This window comes from Oncorhynchus keta, chromosome 21, assembly GCF_023373465.1.
Source record: "Oncorhynchus keta strain PuntledgeMale-10-30-2019 chromosome 21, Oket_V2, whole genome shotgun sequence".
Classification (NCBI taxonomy): Eukaryota; Metazoa; Chordata; class Actinopteri; order Salmoniformes; family Salmonidae; genus Oncorhynchus; species Oncorhynchus keta.
In genome coordinates this window covers 25783663-25804346 of record NC_068441.1, presented here as the reverse complement: position 1 = coordinate 25804346, position 20684 = coordinate 25783663, and the positions used below count along the sequence as shown (strand labels likewise).

The 20684-nt window shown below is 43.0% G+C and overlaps 1 protein-coding gene across 5 annotated transcripts in view; it reads left to right on the top strand.

Annotated features, from left to right (window-relative positions):
* Positions 1 to 20684, top strand: part of LOC118400338 (E3 ubiquitin-protein ligase RAD18-like) — a 107723-nt gene that overhangs the window by 67957 nt on the left and 19082 nt on the right. For 4 of the 5 annotated variants that reach the window (XR_004828999.2, XM_035797056.2, XM_052473576.1 and 1 more), the window contains exon 12: positions 12960 to 12995. The exons of the other annotated variant lie outside the window; for it this stretch is intronic. Coding sequence is in view for 2 of the 4 variants with exons in the window: in XM_035797056.2 (XP_035652949.1) it covers positions 12960 to 12995 (36 nt within the window). In the remaining 2 variants the exon portion in view is untranslated. Of the gene's footprint in view, positions 1 to 12959; positions 12996 to 20684 lie in introns of those variants that run through there. 5 annotated transcript variants of the gene reach the window in all.

Below are 20684 nucleotides of genomic sequence, written 5' to 3'. Positions count from 1 at the left end.
CTTGGGTGGCGCGACAGTTTGATTGTGTGTGCTGTGCTGCAGAAGTTTTGTTTGTTTTCAGCGTTTATAAAGTATTTAACTCAATCATCGGTGTGATCGCTTTTAGATCGTGGTTGTTTTTGTTTGGGACCACGCCCGTTATGGATCGCATGGATTAGTAGCAACATTGTTGCGAAGCTTTAACAAACAAACCAACAAACCATCGGACAGTCAGACACCGTCAGGCCTGAAGACCACAGCTAAGCTTGATCTTTTTCTCTCTCTTTCTCTTCCCTCTCATTCCAGTGCTTTACCCTGCAACAGACTCTCTATTTGTTAAATGCACTTCCCATTGAAGTTCATTAGAGCTGGACTATTATTTCCCTGCCAGAAGTATTTGGATGGACATTTTAGTAGGTTACTTGCAAGTTGTATATTATGTGAACTGTATTGAGGTGCGGTGTACTAATGACATGTGGCCGAGAAGATTGTGGACATTTTTAAGGCCTTTGTTGTGTCGATGAACACCCCCCACATTCATACCCTCTGCACTCACCCACTAGAAAATAATACAGATTATTGCAAATCCTATGTTGATGACTGGGTTCGTTCTTGTATGAAGTTGCTGTTGAATTGCTCTGCCATTATTAGTATTAGTATTATTGTATGAGGTATTCTTGTTTGGGTTACCCCTGTGCTGTGATGTGGGTTTTATATGGTGTGTATTCTCTTTTCTCTCCACTGGCTATCTGGTAAACAGGCTACACTCTAGGCAGTCTCTTCTGGTGTTGTGGTCTGGTAGTGGTACTCTCTCTATTCTACTCTTTTCCTTTCGGCATGGTTAATACCTGCCTGGCGCCCAAACAAAATCTTTCTTTACCCCTCTCTAATAAATACCGCTACAGAATTGCGGTCAGAGTGTAGCCGATAGTAGGGTTCGGACATAGAGATGGTCAGTCCACTGAAGAACAGGAAGACTAGGCCAAGGACTACAACAAATGCAAGGCTTGAATCTGCAAGTATTGCCACAGGAAGGTTAATAGTCTCACCATGCAGTTTTATTATTATACTAATCCAGCCCATAGGGGTGGTAGGTTCTCCATTGGCCAAGTACAATGGTCCCCCCTCCCATGTTCGTAGCTCCTCATGAGGTAATGCCATGTTCTGCCACAGGGCCTCCTGCATCAGGGTGTAAGATGCCCCTGTGTCGATTATGGCCTTCCCCCTCCAGTTCCTAACAGTCAGAGGAACCAATAGTTGTTGCGGAATAGGAATAAGACCGCTAGCTGTGCTGTCTAAAGGCTTCATGGTGGGCATTAAGGCTGACCCAATTGTATGCAAGCCACCACTGTGTAGACTTTCAGTCTTCGGTCCTTTCTGACCTTTTCCTGAATCCTGATGCTGGATATAGAGCGGGCAAGAATCTGGAGGATGTTGGACTTTAGACCTCCAACACATAACTGGACTTTTGTCCTGGATCTTGGGTACAAATATCTGAGACGGTTTAGCCCCAGGAGAGTTATGGGTATACTGGGATGAGGGAACAGGGTTTTTAGTTTGGAGGTGGTGCTTCCAGTCCTTCTCAAACTGAGTCCCAAGACGCACCAGATCATCCACATTCTGCACACGTTCTCGAAGTTGACTAGCAAGGCGGGGAACCATGTTCTTAAGGAGTTTGACCATCTCCTGCTCAGTAATGTCAGCCTTCCATCTCCTACATAGAACTCGATAGGAGAAGGCAAAGTCCCGTATTGGCTCTGCTTCACCCTGGACTCTGTTACGAACACGTTCCGCCAGTTCATCCTCATAGTCCTCTGAGAGGAAGGCTAAGAGGAATATTTTTTGAAACTCCTCCCAGGTTGACACATGTTCACGGGCTATCTCCCACCAGTCTCTTGCTGTACCATGGAGAACACTGCGGAGGGTGGCAAGAACCTCCAAGTCAGTAAGGGGCCAGATGGAAAGAAAATCATTACACTTAGATAAGAAAAACAGTGGATCAACATCATCTTCTGGGCTGCCAAAAGTGGGGAAAAGTAGTTTGATAGGGAGGGAGCGCTCTAGAGGAGGCATGACAGTGGCAGTGGGAGTTCTGCTGTTTAACAGTATCTTCAGAGGGGTTTTTGTAGTGCTACCTGTTCCTATTCCATTACTGGCCAAGCCAGTGGCAGAGGTAAAACCTGAGGGAGGTGCAGAAGATTTGTCCAGAAGGGAAAGCACTGCATTACCTCCTGGTGCAGCCCTTCCAGTTGAAGGTCTGTGGCCTTCTGTGCTTTTTCCATCTCATTAACGGTGTCCTTTTGAGTCTGTTCAATCAAAAATCGTAGTTCCCCTGTGAGAGAGTTCTTCATGTCCTCCATAACTTCCTTCAGATAAGAACACACTCCCTTCACAACAGAGGCTGACTCCTCTGCTCTCTGTTTTTGTTCCTCCTCAAGAAAGATTATGACTTGATGATGGTTAGTTTCCATTTGTGTTTTGAACCGGTGCAGTTTTCCTTGAATATCCTGCTTCAGAGAATCTTGTAAATATTTCTGTCTCTGAACAATTTGTTGTTGGTTTTCCTCCATTTGACAGGGAAGGTAATCCAACCTCCTCTGCACATCTGTCTGATGAGCCTCCACACATTCACTGAGTTTGCGAATGGCATTCTCCTGCATTGTCAAACTATGATTGGTGTGTGTCCATTGATGTTCCAGTTGTCCAGTGATCACAGAGACACCTCTCCCAGTCTCTCTGGACAGGGTAACCGGAAGGGTTTGAGGGGAGGGTAATGGTGGAGATGTTATAGGAGATGTTAGGGTTAGTGCTATCCAACTCCATTAGTTCATTGAGTCCTTCCACAATGAAAGAATCCCGAACATGATTACCGTCAGGTGTGTCCACATTGACACAGTATGGGGTTCCAACAAAAGGCATGATTCAACCTGGTGTGGATGGTGTCATGGGTGTTTCCCTTCAAGTCCCTGTTCGGGTGCCAATTCTGTAGCGGTATTTATTAGAGAGGGGTAAAGAACCAGACCCACACACATCAGCAGAAGAGACTGCCTAGAGTGTAGCCTGTTTACCAGATAGCCAGTGAAGAGAATAAGGTGAATGCACCAATTTGTAAGTCGCTCTGGATAAGAGCGTCTGCTAAATGACTTAAATGTAAATGTAAATATAAAACCCACATTCATACCCTCTGCACTCACCCACTAGAAAATAATACAGATTATTGCAAATCCTATGTTGATGACTGGGTTCGTTCTTGTATGAAGTTGCTGTTGAATTGCTCTGCCATTATTAATATTAGTATTATTGTATGAGGTATTCTTGTTTGGGTTACCCCTGTGCTGTGATGTGGGTTTTATATGGTGTGTATTCTCTTTTCTCTCCACTGGCTATCTGGTAAACAGGCTACACTCTAGGCAGTCTCTTCTGCTGATGTGTGTGGGTCTGGTAGTGGTACTCTCTCTATTCTACTCTTTTCCTTTCGGCATGGTTAATACCTGCCTGGCGCCCGAACAAAATCTTTCTTTACCCCTCTCTAATAAATACCGCTACAACACATTCATCAAACATGGAGACAAAACCGCTTCAGTGTTGAGAGAGTAATGACTGAGTTCAAGAGCCAGCTTAAGCCAAGGACAGCCTCTTCAATCTAATTATGAGCAGCATGGGCAACACAATGTAAGATAAGGATTTACTTTACCGATACATTTCTCTCAGGGATGTACCACTGTATGAAGATAAAACCAAACAACAATTTAGTGAAATACACTCAGTGGGCAGTTTATTAGGTACTCCACCCAGTTCACGAAAATGGTTCACTCCTACAGACAGTGAGTCAGATGGCTGTGGCTTGCTATATAAAGCAGGCAGATAGCCATCGATGCATTCAATTACTGTTTGCTTGAACATTCGACTGGGCAAAACGAGTGACCTAAGCGACTTTGATAGTTCGTGCCAGGCTCGCCGGTTTCAGTATCTCAGAAACAGCCGACATCCTGAGCTTTTCACGCACGCCATTCTAGGGTTTACCGAGAATGGTGCAACAAACAAAAAACATCAAAGCAACAACAAAACAGCTCGTGCAAGCTACCAGGCGGGCTATAAACAGATGCAGAACGGCATCTCGTAATGTACAACTCGTCAGTCCTTGTCACGGATGGACTATTGCAGTAGATGACCACACTTGTCACTCCTATCAGCTAAAAACAAGTCAGAGCAGCTCCAGTGGGCACACGATCACCAATACTGGACCTTTGAGGAGTGGAAAAACATCACCTGGTCCAACGAATCCCGGTTCCTGTTGTGTCATGCTGATGGCATAAGCAGCATGAGTCAATGGCCCCATCCTGCCTAGCGTCAACAGTACAGGTTGGTGGCGGTAGTGTAATGGTGTTGGGAATGTTTTACTGGCACACAGTAGGTCCCTTGATACCAATTGAGCAATATTACCATGCCCGAAGAATTCCGGCTGTTCTGCAGGCAAAAAATAAATGCACGTAATATACAGTATATGTCAAATTAGCTAGGTTTCTTTGAATTAGGCAATCAAAATGTGGTAACACCTCCCACCCCAGTATAACCACTCATTCATTTAATGGACTCGGGGACTTTGTAGTTTTTACAAAGCCAGAGTTAATCCCCTGAAAAAGTGTGCTTTATTAGCAGTAGTTCACTAGAGGTTCCTCTCTGTTAGTTCATTATTTTTTGTTCATTTTCCCCTAGTCTCAAAGCATTTATGCTGTTCTTTTCATTATTTATATATTTCCAATGACACTGGAACCAGCTTCAAAAAGACCTGCTTAAATCCCCAGACATGTGCTCCTTGTGCTGGGTTGTCCTTACCTGCCTCCCAGGCCCTCCGTGGCTCCAAGACACTGATCTCAGTGGATTTAAGCTTGATAAGGGGTCATATTTGATTATGCCTCGCGCCACACACTCTCCGTTCCTCTGTTCCAAGGCCAAGTTTGACTCATCCTTTCAGTTGCTGTTTTTGGATAAAGTACTCAGTGGACCTCACATTATCCCGGCTTTTGTATTTCATTCAGACCTAAACTATCTGCTTGATATGATGACCATGGGATATGGTTGTCTGTCCGCAGTTGGCGTGTCCTTGGAAGATCTCAAACCCTTTTGGATGCGTACCATGAACAAAATCATATCACATCCTCTATTGCTCACCCCTTCCACACACAGACTGTCATAGCGCTGGAGGTTATTTTATTCCAAAAGTTTTAAAAATTATTTGTCATTTTTATATGTTTGTTGCTGAATGCCACTTTCCTCCCGGCACGTTTCCCACACATTTGTTTCCATGTGGGTCACAGGGGTGTTTTCAATCTGGTTGAAGTTCTGAGTGGTGAGAAATGGGCAAGTTTCAATTTTCGTTCTCAAAATCACACTTTTACAACCGAATTGGATGTTCTAAGTCTACAGCGGGTGCACTATGCAGAAATCGCTTCGCCATTTCCTGGTTGCAAAAATATGAATAGTTTGCCTAATTTAAGTTTATGTGAGAAAAACATGCAAGTATAGTGTAAGGAATGATTGTACCATCTAAACCGCTGTGAAATATATTTTCCACAACCAAAAATATTTTATGTTCAGCTGTTTGACGCTTGTGTACAAAACCGAAAGTAAAAGACGCAAAAACAAAACTTAAGACCTGGAAGCATAGAAATAGCCCACATAGAACAGATCTACCACTTGTTAGACTTGCTTTCAATTGTATTTATTTATTTTATTTCACCTTTATTTAACCAGGTAGGCAAGTTGAGAACAAGTTCTCATTTGCAACTGCGACCTGGCCAAGATGAAGCGTAGCAATTCGACACATACAACAACACAGAGTTTCACATGGAATAAACAAAACATACAGTCAATAATACAGTAGAACAAAAGAAAACAAAAAGTCTATATACAGTGAGTGCAATGAGGTAAGTTAAGGAAGTAGTTAGGTCATGGTTGCGAAGTAATTACAATATAGCAATTTAACACTGGAATGGCAGATCGGCAGAAGATGAATGTGCAGGTAGAGATACTTGGGTGCAAAGGAGCAAAATAAATAAATACCAGAATTGGGATGAGGTAGGTAGATAGATGGGCTGTTTACAGATAGGCTAAGTACAGGTGCAGTGATCTGTAAAATGCTCTGACAGCTGGTGCCTAAAGCTAGTGAGGGAGATGTGAGTCTCCAGCTTCAGAGATTTTTGCAATTCGTTCCAGTCATGGGCAGCAGAGAACTGGAAGGAAAGACGACCAAAGGAGGAATTGGCTTTGGGGGTGACCAGTGAGATATACCTGCTGGAGCACGTGCTACGAGTGGGTGCTGCTATGGTGACCAGTGAGCTGAGATAAGGCGGGGCTTTACCTAGCAGAGACTTGTAGATAACCTGTAGCCAGTGGGTTTGGCGACGAGTATGAAGCGAGGGCCAACCAACGAGAGCTTACAGGTCGCAATGGTGGGTAGTGTATGGGGCTTTGGTGACAAAACGGATGGCACTGTGATAGACTGCATCCAGTTTGTTGAGTGTTGGAGGCTATTTTATAGATGACATGGTCAGTTTTACGGGGGTATGTTTGTCAGTATGAGTGAAGGATGCTTTGTTGCGATATAGGAAGCCGATTCTAGATTTCATTTTGGATTGGAGATGCTTAATGTGAGTCTGGAAGGAGAGTTTAGTCTAACCAGACACCCAGGTATTTGTAGTTGTCCACGTATTCTAAGTCAGAGCCGTCCAGAGTAGTGATGCTGGACGGGCGAACAGGTGCGGGCAGCGATCGATTGAAAAGCATGCATTTAGTTTTACTTGCATTTAAGAGTAGTTGGAAGCCACGGAAGGAGAGTTGTATGGCATTGAAGCTCGCCTGGAGGTTAGTTAACAGTGTCCAAGGAGGGGCCAGAAGTATTATGAATGGTGTCGTCTGCGTAGAGGTGGATCAGAGAATCACCAGCAGCAAGAGCAACATCATTGATGTATACAGAAAAGAGAGTCGGCCCGAGAATTTACCCCTGTGGCACACCCATAGGGACTGTCAGAGGTCCAGACAACATGCACTCCGATTTGACACACTGAACTCTATCAGAGAAGTAGTTGGTTAACCAGGCGAGGCAATCATTTGAGAAACCAAGGCTGTCGAGGCTGCCAATAAGAATGTTGTGATTGACAGCGTCGAAAGCTTTGGCCAGGTCGATGAATACGGCTGCACAGTAATGTCTCTTATCAATGGCGGTTATGATGTCATTTAGAACCTTGAGCGTGGCTGAGATGCACCCATGACCAGCTCTGAAACCAGATTGCATAGCGGAGAAGGTACGGTGGGATTCGAAATGGTCAGTAATCTGTTTGTTAACATGGCTTTCGAAGACCTTAGAAAGACAGGGTAGGATAGATATAGGTCTGTAGCAGTTTGGGTCTAGACTGTCACCCCCTTTGAAGAGCTGGTTAACAGCTTTCCAATCTTTGTGAATGTCAGACGATATGAAAAAGAGAGGTTGAACAGGCTAGTAATAGGGGTTGCAACAATTTCGGCAGGTCATTTTAGAAAGAGAGGGTCCAGATTGTCTAGCCCGGCTGATTTGTAGGGGTCCAGATTTTGCAGCTCTTTCAGAACATCGGCTATCTGGATTTTGGTAAAGGAGAAATGGTGGGGGCTTTGGCGGGTTGCTGTGGAGGGTGCCGGGCAGTTGACCGGGGTAGGGGTTATGATATGGAAAGCATGGCCAGCCGTAGAGAAATGCTTATTGAAATTCTCAATTATAGCGAATTTATCGGTGGTGACAATGTTTCCTATCCTCAGTGAGGCTTGATGATGACAAATCAAAAACTCATATTTCTATATGGATTTGGTCGGTTCACCCAAAAAGTAACATTTTGCAGCTTTAAAACACATCAGGAGACCACTTTTGAGGTCTGGGAAAATCTGAGAAATGTAGAGATTTGGGTGTAGTTACTCTTCAATTCAAGTGTGCAGCTAGCAAGAGGCTATTGTTTAGCTGTGTTTTTGTAGCACACATGTAATGTCAGAGTTTGTTAAACAAATACCCACTGGTATTACAGAAAGAATCATGATATTCTGCCAAGTAAGCGTAGGCTACTTTCTTGTTAATTGAGAAGGTTTTTGGGGAAGCCTTCCCGTCTCCCCGATGTTTTCATTAGCATCATCGCTAATGGCTACACAAAGTGACGCACACACAGATAGGGGCATTCTTGTTGCCTCTTCAGAAGTTGCAGGAAATACAAATCACTGATGCATTATGTTCATCATGTCTTATGATTAACTTGGGCAAATTAATACATTGTTACCTTTTCTTATGTTGTTGAATTCCATTTTAATGCCTGGATTCTGTGAGGGCTCTGATTATCATATTTAGACCAGAATGAGGCTTTCCATTGCCTTCTGTTCCTGCAGTGATGATTCACCATCTAAATTAAATGTTTTCATAATTTATCTGCAGATAATTGACAAAAAGCCTTGGCCTACAAGTAGCCATAGCAAATGAGGGAACCAACTGAACGACTCTGCGATTCGGTTGGCTACACTGACAAATAAGTCACTCACTTTAGTGGCAAGCCCCGACATCCTAGGAAAAGAAACTTATGAAATCCTTTGGTTTATTTGTCCCGATGCGATACTATGGACATATAACCACGTTGCATGATTTATGAATGGACAGGGATATTGGAGATCGACTTTATTCAGACCGTTTGACCCCTTTTATAAACTAGTCAACACTTGCTGTTCAGTTGCCAATCAAAGCATAGTAAATAGCCTACTTATGCGCCACGACTCTGTGTGGCTGGCTATGTGAAACACGCAAAAGAAAATAAGTGAATGTGCCAGAAAACAATAATTAAATCATGTATTTCAACTCATCGTTACCACTTACATTACATGGGACGTGCAAATTCACGAGCATCTCTCTTTAAAGAAATTTGACTGCAAACAACCACGGTGCGCACACATTGTACCAGGAGGCGAGCCAGACAGCAGACTGTGTTTCCCTGTTATCGCTCGCTTTGTGACTGACAGGCACCTATCCTATCAATTGCTAGAATATGCATATAATTCATTCTAGTGTGAGAAGGCTTTTAAATGAGAAGTAACCTAGTTATTATGAAGTGGAAAAGGTATCCGTCTGAAAATTAGTCTGTAACCGGCTGATTAGTCGTTAGCCGGTGCTAATGGAAAACTCTGGGTTCTAGTGAGATTTCCCAACACTGAATACGCCTAAACAGTAGGCTAAGACCTGCTCCTTCCAGTTTAGCCATCTCATCTATCATTTGTCTCCCTCTGTCTGAGCTGGAGAGTGTATGGTATATAGGAGTATAAAGAAATATTTAGTATAAAGAAATCTCATCTACATCCACTTAGGTACACCCTGGAACAGATTGCATTTGCATTACTTTCTTGTATTGTCCTAGCCTTGACAACTAGCTTTACTTAGTTAGTATCGTTTAATTAGATTTTTCCACACACAATTGCAAGAGACGCATGTGCGCCCACACACCTTCCCCTTTGCCATAAGTGGCAAACGTTGAGTTGTCTGTGGAGAGTAATGAGTAAAGCAGACCAACAAAATGGACATCTTATTGGATTGTGGCAGAAATGTTCTACAGTGATTATTCTCCCTTTTAATACTGCTGCTTTAATTGTTCTATGCAGCTGTGGTGTTTCACTTTGACTAACAGCTACCTTATTTAACTGTTTAGGCTGCATATTGCCCAAGCCTCTTGCTATTTACTACCGTTGACTGTAGCTGGTCTTTTAAGCAGAGAAAAGAAACATTCCCTGTCTGAGCTGGGGGCCGCTGCAGCTAGTCAGCACTGCACCCTGTAACGTCTGATCAGCGGATGTAAGACCATCCAATAAAGCTAAAAGGCCACTGGCCTTCTCCAGAGAGGGACTGATGCTCAATTGGCGATAATTGCCATCGGAAATAGTCATGAGCTACACAAACCAACACCAGCAGCCGGTCAAATAGTCTGCCCTAAGGCACTCTGCATAGGCCTGATGAATTGCTGCTTGATCCTACAGGGGTGTTCAGATAATGCCAAGTAAACTTAAATAAATGTATTCGACCCTAATCTATGGATTTCACATGACTGGGAATACAGATATGCACATGTTGGTCACATATACCTTAAAAAAAGGTAGGGGCATGGATCAGAGAACCAGTCAGTATCAGGTGTGACCACCATTTGCCACAGGCAGCTTGACACATCTCCTTTGCATAGAGTTGATCAGGCTGTTGATTGTGTCCAGTGGAATGTTGTCCCACTTCTCTAAAATGGTTGTGCAAAGTAGCTGGATATTGGTGGAAACTGGAACACGCTGTCGTACATGTCAATCCAGAGCATCCCAAACATGCTCAATAGGTGAGATGTCTGGTGAGGATGCAGGCCGTGGAAGTACTGGGACATTTTCAGCTTCCAGGAATAGTGTACACATCTTTGCGACATAGGGCAGTGCATTATCATGCTGACACATTAGTTGATGATGGAAGAAGAATGGCACGACAATGGGCCTCAGGATCACGTCACGTTCAAATTGCCATCGATGAAATGCAAGTGTGTTCATTGTTCGTAGGTTATGCCTGCCCATACCATAACCCCATCGTCACCATGGGGAACTCTGTTCACAACATTGACATCAGCAAACCGCTCACCCACGCAACGCCATGTACGCTGTCTGCCATTTCCCCAGTACAGTTGGAACTGGTATTCATCTGTGAAGAGCACACTTCTCCAGCGTGCCAGGACCATCGAAGGAGAGCATTTGCCCACTGGAGTCGGTTACAAAGTTGTGCTGCAGTCAGGTCAGGTCAGTTCTTCGATTATGCAAACCCACAGTTTCATCAGCTATACGGGTGGCTGGTCTCAGACGATCCCACAGATGAAGTAGCTGGAAGTGGAGGACCTGGGCTGGTATGATTACATGTGGTCTGCGGTTATGAGGCCGATTGAACGTACTGCCAAATTCTCTAAAATGACATTGGATGTGGCTTATGGTATGAAAATGAACATTCAAATATCTGGCAACAGCTCTGGTGGACATTCCTGCGGTTAGCATTCCAAGTGCACTTTCCCTCAACTTGAGACATCTGTGGCATTGTGTTGTGTGACGATACTGCACATTTTCTTTTAGGTTGGATGGGGAGCGACACTGCACAGCTTCACTGCACAGCGTCACTGCACTGCTATTTTCAGGTCTCTCCAGAGATGTCCTTGTCCCATCACGCTCTAGCGACTCCTTAAAATGAAAAGCTTAAATGTCTTCAGTCAATAAGTATTCAACCCCTTTGTTATGGAAAGCCTAAATAAGTTCAGGAGTAGAAATGTGCTTAACAAGTCACATAATAAGTTGCATGGACTCACTCTGTGTGCAATAATAGTGTTTAACATGATTTTTGAGTGACTACCTCATCTCTGTACCTCTTACATACTGCAAGGTACCTCAGTCAAGCACTGAATTTCAACCACAGATTCAACCACAAAGACCAAGGAGGTTTTCCAATACCTTGGAAAGTAGGGCACCAGCTGGTAGATGGGTAAAAAAAAGTAGACATTAAATATCCGTTTGAGCATAATTAATTACACTTTGGATGGTATATCAATACACCCAGTCACTACAAAGATGTAGGAGTGCTTCCTAACTCAGTTGCCAAAGAGGAAGGAAACTGCTCAGGGATTTCTCTGAGGCCAATGGTGACCTTAAAACAGTTAGAGTTTAGTGGATGGATCAACAACATTGTAGTTACTCCCCAATAGTAACTGAATTGACAGAGTGAAAAGAAGGAAGCCTATACAGAATAACATGCATCCTGTTTGCAACAAGGCACTAAAGTAATACTGCAAAAAAGTGTTATGTTTGGTGAAAACCCAATACAGCACGTTACTGAGTACCACTCTCCATATTGTCAAGCATGGTGGTGGCTGCATCATGTTAAAGGTATGCTTATAATGGTTAAGGACTTGTGAGTTTTTCAGGATAAAAAATAAATGGAATGGAGCTAAGCACAGGCAAAATCCTAGAGGAAAAACTGTTTCAGTCTGCTTTCCACCAGACACTGGGAAATGCATTTATTTTTCAGCAGGACAAGGCGGCAGGGTAGCCTAGTGGTTAGAGCATTGGACTAGTAACCGAAAGGTTGCAAGTTCAAATCCCCGAGCTGACAAGGTACAAAATCTGTCGTTCTGCCCCTGAACAGGCAGTTAACCCACTGTTCCTAGGCCGTCATTGAAAATAAGAATTTGTTCCTAACTGACTTGCCTAGTAAAATAAAGGTAAAATAAAAAAATAAAAAAATAACCTAAAACACAATGCCAAATATACACTGGGGTTGCTTACCAAGAAGACAACGAATGTTCCTGAGTGGCCAAGTTAGTTTTAACTTAAATCTATGTCAAGACCTGAAAATGGTTGCCAAGCAATGATCAGAAAAATATATTTTGTATCTAAAATTTCCTCTTGTTTGCTTACGATCCAACATTTCCTGAAAGCTGGGTTGACCTTTTATCTTGTTTGTGTGACCCATGCTGATCTCTGAATCCCATATCAACCCCCAGGTTGAGTCAGCCAAGAACCCTGACTGGTATAAATCCTACAGCTTAGGCCCTTTCTTTCCCAGACCCAGAGCTCCGAGTCACCATGTCCTTCAGCGGCATGACTTGTTTAGCAACGTTTTACAGAGGTTTTCCCTGTGGAAGGCTGTATGTGTGATAAATGCTGAGCTAAGAGAAGTGAAAGCCCATGGACATCAGTGACAGATTTAAGAGTGTTATAGTCCTATTCATAGCCTGTTGGTATTGGTGCCAATGACTCTCTCGCTCTCTCTTCTCTCTATCTCTGTCTGTGTGTTACTTTTGTACTGCATTGCTATCGGATGCTGCTGCACTGCTGTTCCAATGAGGTGATGCCTTGCTGGGATGATTGACTGATGCTCTGAGAAGTTTATAAATGGTATGTTCTCCTCTCTGTTTTTTCAGCTCCGTCTCCGACATCTTCGCTGGCAAATGCTATGAGTAAGTGACTCTGCTCTTCAGACAAAGTTAAAAACAAAACCTTGACACCAACACACTCCTGATGTTCATCATAATTATCACCCATGTCAGCTCCTGCCATGTTGCCACTGTTGGAGAAATGCATTCTTCTGCTCAGTTCACTGCTGGGTTTTTGTCATTTGGAGTTAGCTGATGCAGGGAAATTACCAATAGCAGGTAATTGTAGGCCTCCTTGTGAAATTATTGAGGCATCTGCCAAGACAGCTGTCTTGCTTGACTTGACACAGATTAATGCTTTTTCCACCACCAAACTGCTACACTTGAGAACAAGTTCTCATTTACAATTAAACACTGAAGTGAAAGATGATTGTGCAAGTAGAGATACTGGGGTGCAAAGTAGCAAAAAACAAAATAACAATATGGGGATGAGGTAGTTGGTGGGCTATGTACACATAGCAGTCAGGTTGCCCTAGCCTTTTGGGGAACCAAAGTGGATTTTAGGGCAAAACATTTTTGGGGTCCCACACTTAACAGCACAGAGAAAATGTGCGAGTTAATTTCCTGCAATTCTACACATTTTGCCATGGGGCATAGAGACAATTGTGCATTTTAAGGCAAATTTGCTGCAATTCTACACATTTTGCCATTGGACGCAGAGAAAATTTAGGAGAACAACAACAACAAAACTGTTTTGCAGCTAATTTCCTGCAATTGTACACATTTTGCCATAGGACCAAGATTTTATTTGCGTTTTTTAAGATGATCTCTGAGTGAGAGTGACTAACAAAATCAATGGGGTCCAATGGTCGGGAATTCAACCATGTTTACTACAAGTTTAGATAGCTGGCTAGACTTGTAGATTTACCAATGTAAAACATTTCAGCTGACATGGGCTAATTGATTGACTGACATAACAAGATAAAAACTACTGGTGCGCTACCAAATTTGTAAATTGTACCTTGTGTATTCTACTATTCTGGCTCTCAACAGTAAGTTAACACCCCGATTGAGTTCCTAAAGAAATGTATACACAGTACCAGTCAAGTTTGTACACACCTACTCATTCAAGGGTTTTTCTTTATTTTTACTATTTTCCATTCAAATCCAACTTTATTTGTGTGCCGAATACAACTAGACCTTACCATGAAATGCTTACTTACAAGCCCTTAACCAACAGTGCAGTTCAAGAAAAAGCTAAGAAAATATTTACCAAAAAAACTCAAGCAAAAAATAATTAAAAGTACCACAATAAAATAACTATACGAGGCTATATACAGGGGGTACCAGTACCAAGTCAATGTGCGGGGGTACAGGTTAGCCAAGGTAATTTGTACATAGGGGTGAAGTGACTATGCATAGATAATAAACAGTGAGTAGCAGCAGTGTACAAAACAAATGGAGGGGGGGGTCAATGTAAATAGTCCAGTGGCCATTTGATTAATTGTTCAGCAGTCTTATGGCTTGGGGGTAGAAGCAGAGAAAACAGTCTGACTTGGGCAACTGGCGTCTCTGACAATTATTTGGTCTTTCCTCTGACACCGCCTAGTATATTGATCCTGGATGGCAGGAAGCTTGGCCCCAGTGACGTACTGGGCCGCACGCACTACCCTCTGTAGCGCCTTATGGTCAGATGCCGAGCAGTTGCCATACCAGGCGGTGATGCAACCGGTCAAGATGTTCTCTGGTGCAGCTGTATAACTTTTTGAGGATCTGAGGACCATGCCAAATCTTTTCAGTCTCCTGAGGGGGAAAAGGTGTTGTCGTGCCCTCTTCACGACTGTCTTGGTGTGTTTGGACCATGATAGTTTGTTGGTGATGTGCACACATTGACACCGGAGGCTCCTTGACTTTGACATGAAGCGGAAAAATTATTGCTCCATTATCATTTTGAACCTTTAATCCCAGAAAAATGGCCATAACTCAAAAACCGTTGAGGCCTAGACGCCATCTTGTTCGGGGCCAACTGCCCATTATGCCAAACCTACGATCACCAAGTTTCGTCTTCGAAGTCTTTTCCGTTTTGGAGATAAGGCCACGTCGTGATTCGTGATGTTTTGTACATTTGCAATATGATTCCATTCGCCCTCTTGTGGGATTTATCGGGACAGCGGAAAAATGACCAAAATTTGATTATTTTATCAAACGGAAACCGAATGTCCTAGAGTTCGTTTGAACGGCCCGACACCGTCCGCGAATTTTACAACTGTTTTCGGACGTCTGGTAAGGGACCGTACATTTGCAATATGGACTTTCTCACTAACCATATGGCAAATGTCAAAATGTTCCCTTAAGGTATGTTAATGTGGGTGTAGCTAAATGCTTGTGCTTCTAGTTCTGACAATGCAGTAATATCTAACAAGTAATCTAACAATAACCCCAACAACTACTTAATAGACACAAATCTAAAGGGAGGAACAAGCATGGTGCAATAGATGGTATAAGGTACAGTATATACATAGTTAGTGATGGAGAAATGGAGTCGTGGTCAGATTTGCCGAAAGGAGGACCTTGTGGGCATACCGGAAGTTGGCGTAGCAGTGGTCGAGAGTTTTAGCAGCGCGAGTACTACAGTCAATGTGTTGATAGATCTTCGGCAGCCTTTTTCTCAAATTTGGTTTGTTAAAATCCCCAGCTACAATAAATGTTGCCTCAGGATATGTGGTTTCCTGTTTGCATAAAGCCCAGTGAACTTCTTTGAGAGCCGTCGTGGTATCGGCTTGATGGGGCGGGACACAATGCAGATAGCCCTGTTAGCCAATGTGCGGGAGCACTGTTTGGTCGGCCCAATTGAGGTAGTATGTACATGAATGTATAGTTAACGTGACTGTGCATATGATAAACAGAGAGTAGCAGCAGCGTAAAAGATAGGTTGGGGGGGAACACAATGCAAATAGTCCGGGTAGCCATTTGATTATCTGTTCAGGAGTCTTATGGCTTGGGGGTAAAAACTGTTGAGAAGCCTTTTTGTCCTAGACTTGGCACTCCGGTACCGCTTGCCATGCGATAGTAGAGAGAACAGTCTATGGCTGGGGTCTTTGATAATTTTTAGGCCCTTCCTCTGACACCACCACCGATGTGAAGGGTCGCAGATGAAGTCGCGTGCCATACGCAGACACCGCTTGCGCTGTAGGTCTACGATGGCAGGGAGCTGGGCACCAGTGGTGTGCTGGGCAGTTTTCACCATCTGTTGCAGGGCCTTTCGGTTGGACACGGAGCATCTGCCAAACCACACTGTGGCGCAGTTAGTCAGAATGCTCTCGACCGTGCAGCGGTAAAAGTTCACCAGGATCTTGGTAGACCGGCGAGCCTTCTTCAGCCTCCTCAAAAGTACTGCTGCACCTTTTTGACCAACTTTGAGGTATTGTGGGTCCAGGAGAGGTCCTCAGAGATGTAGACACCCTGGAATTTGAAGCTGGGCATACGCTCCACCTCAGTGTCATCAATGAGATCTGGGGTGTGGCTGCAGCTTTTAGACTTCCTGTAATCCACAATGAGCTCCTTGGTTTTCTTTGCATTGAGGGCCAGGTTGTTGTCAGCGCACCATGCAGCCAGGTGCTTGACCTCCTCCCTGTAGGCTGACTCATCATTGTCGCTGATCAGGCCTACCACCGTGGTGTTGTCTGCGAACTTGACAATGATGTTGGAACCGTGTACAGGAACGCAGTCTTAAGTGAAGAGGGAGTACAGGAAGGGGCTCAGAACGCAGTCCTGTGGCACACCGGTGTTCAGGTTCAGGGTTGAGGAGGTGAAGTTGTCAAACCTGACAGACGGGGGTCTGTTGGTTAGGAAGTCCAAAGTCCAGTCACAGAGAGAGGGGCTGATCCGTAGGTCATGGAGTTTGGTGACCAGCCTAGAGGGAATGCCCGTATTGAATGCTGAGCTAAAGTCTATCAACAGCATTCTCACATACAGTGAAGGAAAAAAGTATTTGATCCCCTGCTGATTTTGTACGTTTTCCCACTGACAAAGAAATGATCAGTCTATAATTTTAATGGTAGGTTTATTTGAATAGTGAGAGACAGAATAACAACAAAAAAATCCAGAAAAACGCATGTCAAAAATGTTACAAATTGATTTGCATTTTATTGAGGGAAATACGTATTTGACCCCTCTGCAAAACATGACTTAGTACTTGGTGGCAAAACCCTTGTTTGTTTTTTGACGGCTGGATCTTTGTGTTGCAGGAATTAAATGCCTCTGTTTTAATACCCAATTAAAATCAAACACTCTGTCAATTCATAAGGATTTGTATGACCCTTATTTTTATAAAATGGACAGAGCCCAGTCTTAAAGTCAACCAGCAGCTTTTATTCACGAGTGTACTGCTCCTTACACATTTTACCACAGGTTATAAACTTAAAATGACATCATTAGTTTCAGTACCAACCCGTGTCATCTCCGCTCTAGTACAATGGCTGTATGGTTCTCACATCGTCTCTCCCTATTAAGATGATATATGACTGAGCCTAGGACAGCTGGTATAGATAAGCCTTCTAGCCAGTCTGGCTATAAGTTCAATCATTTCTACCATGGTACAGACAGTCATTGTTCTAATTCTTGATTATATTTACACACATTATATACAGTACTAGGATTAAAAAGAAAATTCATACATATACAGTAGCATAAAAGTATTCTGATTAGTCAGTCCTGATTGAAATGTATACATAATTAGTCATCATTGATAAAAATTCCCTTAACACTTTGTTGTCCCTGTCGAAGTGAGCATAGAACCTGTTTAACTCGACTGCGATGGAGACGTCGCTGGCTGTGGGGGTAGTGTTTTTTGACCGGTAGTCTGTGATGACTTGGATGCCCTACCACATGCATCGAGGGTCGGAGTTGTTGTTTAAGTGCTCTTCAATCCGCACTTTGTGGTCATGTTTAGCGATCTTGATACCCTTTTTCAGGTTGGCCCTGGATGAGCTGTAGGCTTCCGCATCGCCGGATCTGAAAGCAGCGTTTCGTGCCTTTAGCAGTAGTCCGACCTCTCTGTTCATCCAAGGCTTCTGGTTGGGGAAGGTTGTTATTAGTTTATGGGTGGTGACATTGTTGATGCCGATGTTGTAATTCAGAACGGAAGAAGCATATGTTTCAATGTCCGTATGGGAGTCAAGGGTGGCCTGAGTGGCAAACAATCTCCAGTCTGATGTTGAAACTGGTGCTGTAGTAATGAGTCTGATCCCTCTGGACACACTTTGACTGTCCTCACTGATGGTTTCACGTGTTTAATGAGGTATAAATACTTGGGGAGTAGGAACAGGGAAAGGTGATCAGATTGTCCCAGGGGGGAGTGGAATGGCTTTATAAGCCTCCGGAATGTTGGTATACACGTGTTCTAGTGTATTGTCTCCTCTGGTGGGGCAGGAGACATGGAATTTGAGAGAAAAAAATCAGATTTGAGTAAAATCCCCTACAACAATAAAAACACCACCAGGATGTGCTGTTTGCTAATAGAAACCTGTAGTTCTTTCATTGCTAGTTTAGCATTAGCATCCGGAGGTATATAGGCTGCAGTAACAACAATGGACATAAGCTCCCGAGGCAAGTAGAAAGGCCTGCACCTAATCATCAAGTACTCCAAATTGGTTGAGCAGTAACTCCCGGTTATGTTCCTGTCTGTACATAATGCTTTGTTTACATAAATGCACAGACCACCTCCTCTGGTCTTATCAGAAGACGTTACGCCCCTCTTGCCCAATAGCGTTGTCGGGTATGCTGTTGTTTAGCCACATTTCCGTGAAAATCATGACGCTGCAATCCATAATCCTTTTTTGTGAGATGATTCTTAGTCGTATTTCATCCATTTTATTCACAAGTGACCGGACGTTAGCGAGGAAAAGGCTAGGTAGTGAAAGCCGATGTGAGGTTAGCATTTGCTTAGCCTGTAGGCCACTTTGCTTTCCTCGCCTTTGTTTACGATCTCAATGCCGCCTCCGGACACTTCCTCTCTGCGATGTTTTAGTCTCCCGGGGCGTCTTCGCGATCTCCAGTGGAAGTCGTAAGATTTCAAAAACTCTTTGTGCATGTTGTTCCAATATCCAGGAGTTCTTGTCGGCAATATAGAGTGTACGTCAGGCTGTACTGAGTGAATAAACAAAGAATTACTGCTAATTCACAAAATCTGGGTAGCCGCTGGGCCTCACATTGTACACGTGCCGCCATTATTATTATTTAATAAAACAAAAAAATGATGTACAGTTGAAGTTGGAAGTTTATGTACAAATACATTTAACAACACTGTCATCTAAGATTTCAACATATGCTTTTGAACCATAGCTAAACAAGCATTTGTGTAAGAGTATTGATAGCTAGCATAGCATTAAGCTTAGCATTCAGCATGCAACATTTTCACAAAAACAAGAAAAGCATTCAAATAAAATAATTTACCTTTGAAGAACTTCAGATGTTTTCAATGAGGAGACTCTCAGTAAGATGGAAAATGTTCAGTTTCTCAAAAAATATTATTTGTGTAGGACAAATCGCTCCGTTTTGTTCATCACGTTTGGCTACGAAAAAAAACCTGTATCCAGGAGTGTAATTATCGCTGCAAGCTCATTAGCATAACGCAACATTAACTATTCATGAAAATCGCAAATGAAATGAAATAAATATATTAGCTCTCAAGCTTAGCCTTTTGTTAACAACACTGTCATCTCAGATTTTCTAAATATGCTTTTGAACCATAGCCAAACAAGCATTTGTGTAAGAGTATTGATAGCTAGCATACCATTAAGCCTAGCATTCAGCATGCAACATTTTCACAAAAACAAGAAAAGCATTCAAATAAAATAATTTACCTTTGAAGAACTTCAGATGTTTTCAATGAGGAGACTCTCAGTTAGATAGCAAATGTTCAGTTTTTCCAAAAAGATTATTTGTGTAGGACAAATCGCTCCGTTTTGTTCATCACGTTTGGGTAAGAAAAAACCCCGAAAATTAAGTCATTACAACGCAAACTTTTTTCCAAATTAACTCCATAATATCGACAGAAACATGGCAAACGTTGTTTAGAATCAATCCTCAAGGTGTTTTTCACATATCTATCGATGATAAATCATTCGTGGCGGTTGACTTTCTCCTCTGAAGAAAATGGAACGCGCATGGACCTGGAGATTACGCAATAATTTCGACGGAGGACACCGGGCGGACACCTGGTAAATGTAGTCTCTTATGGTCAATCTTCCAATGAGATGCCTACAAATACGTCACAATGCTGCAGACACCTTGGGGAAACGACAGAAAGTGCAGGCTCATTCCTGGCGCATTCACAGCCATATAAGGAGACATTGGAACACAGGGCATTCAAAATTTGGACCATTTCCTGTATGAAATTTCATCTTGGTTTCGCCTGTTGCATTAGTTCTGGGGCACTCACAGATAATATCTTTGCAGTTTTGGAAACGTCAAGAGTTTTTTCTTTCCAAAGCTGTAGATGCATAGTCGAGCATCTTTTCGTGACAAAATATCTTGTTTAAAACGGGAACGTTTTTTATCAAAAAATTAAGAGTGCCCCTATCTCAAAGAAGTTAAACTCTGTTTTTCACAATTCCTGACTTTTAAACAGAGTAAAAATTCACTGTTTTAGGTCAGAAGGACCACCTCTTTATTTTAAGAATGTGAAATGTCAGAATGGTAGTAGAGAGAATTATTTATTTCAGCTTTTATTTTATTTCTTGTCCATTTGGAAGACCCATTTGCGACCAAGCT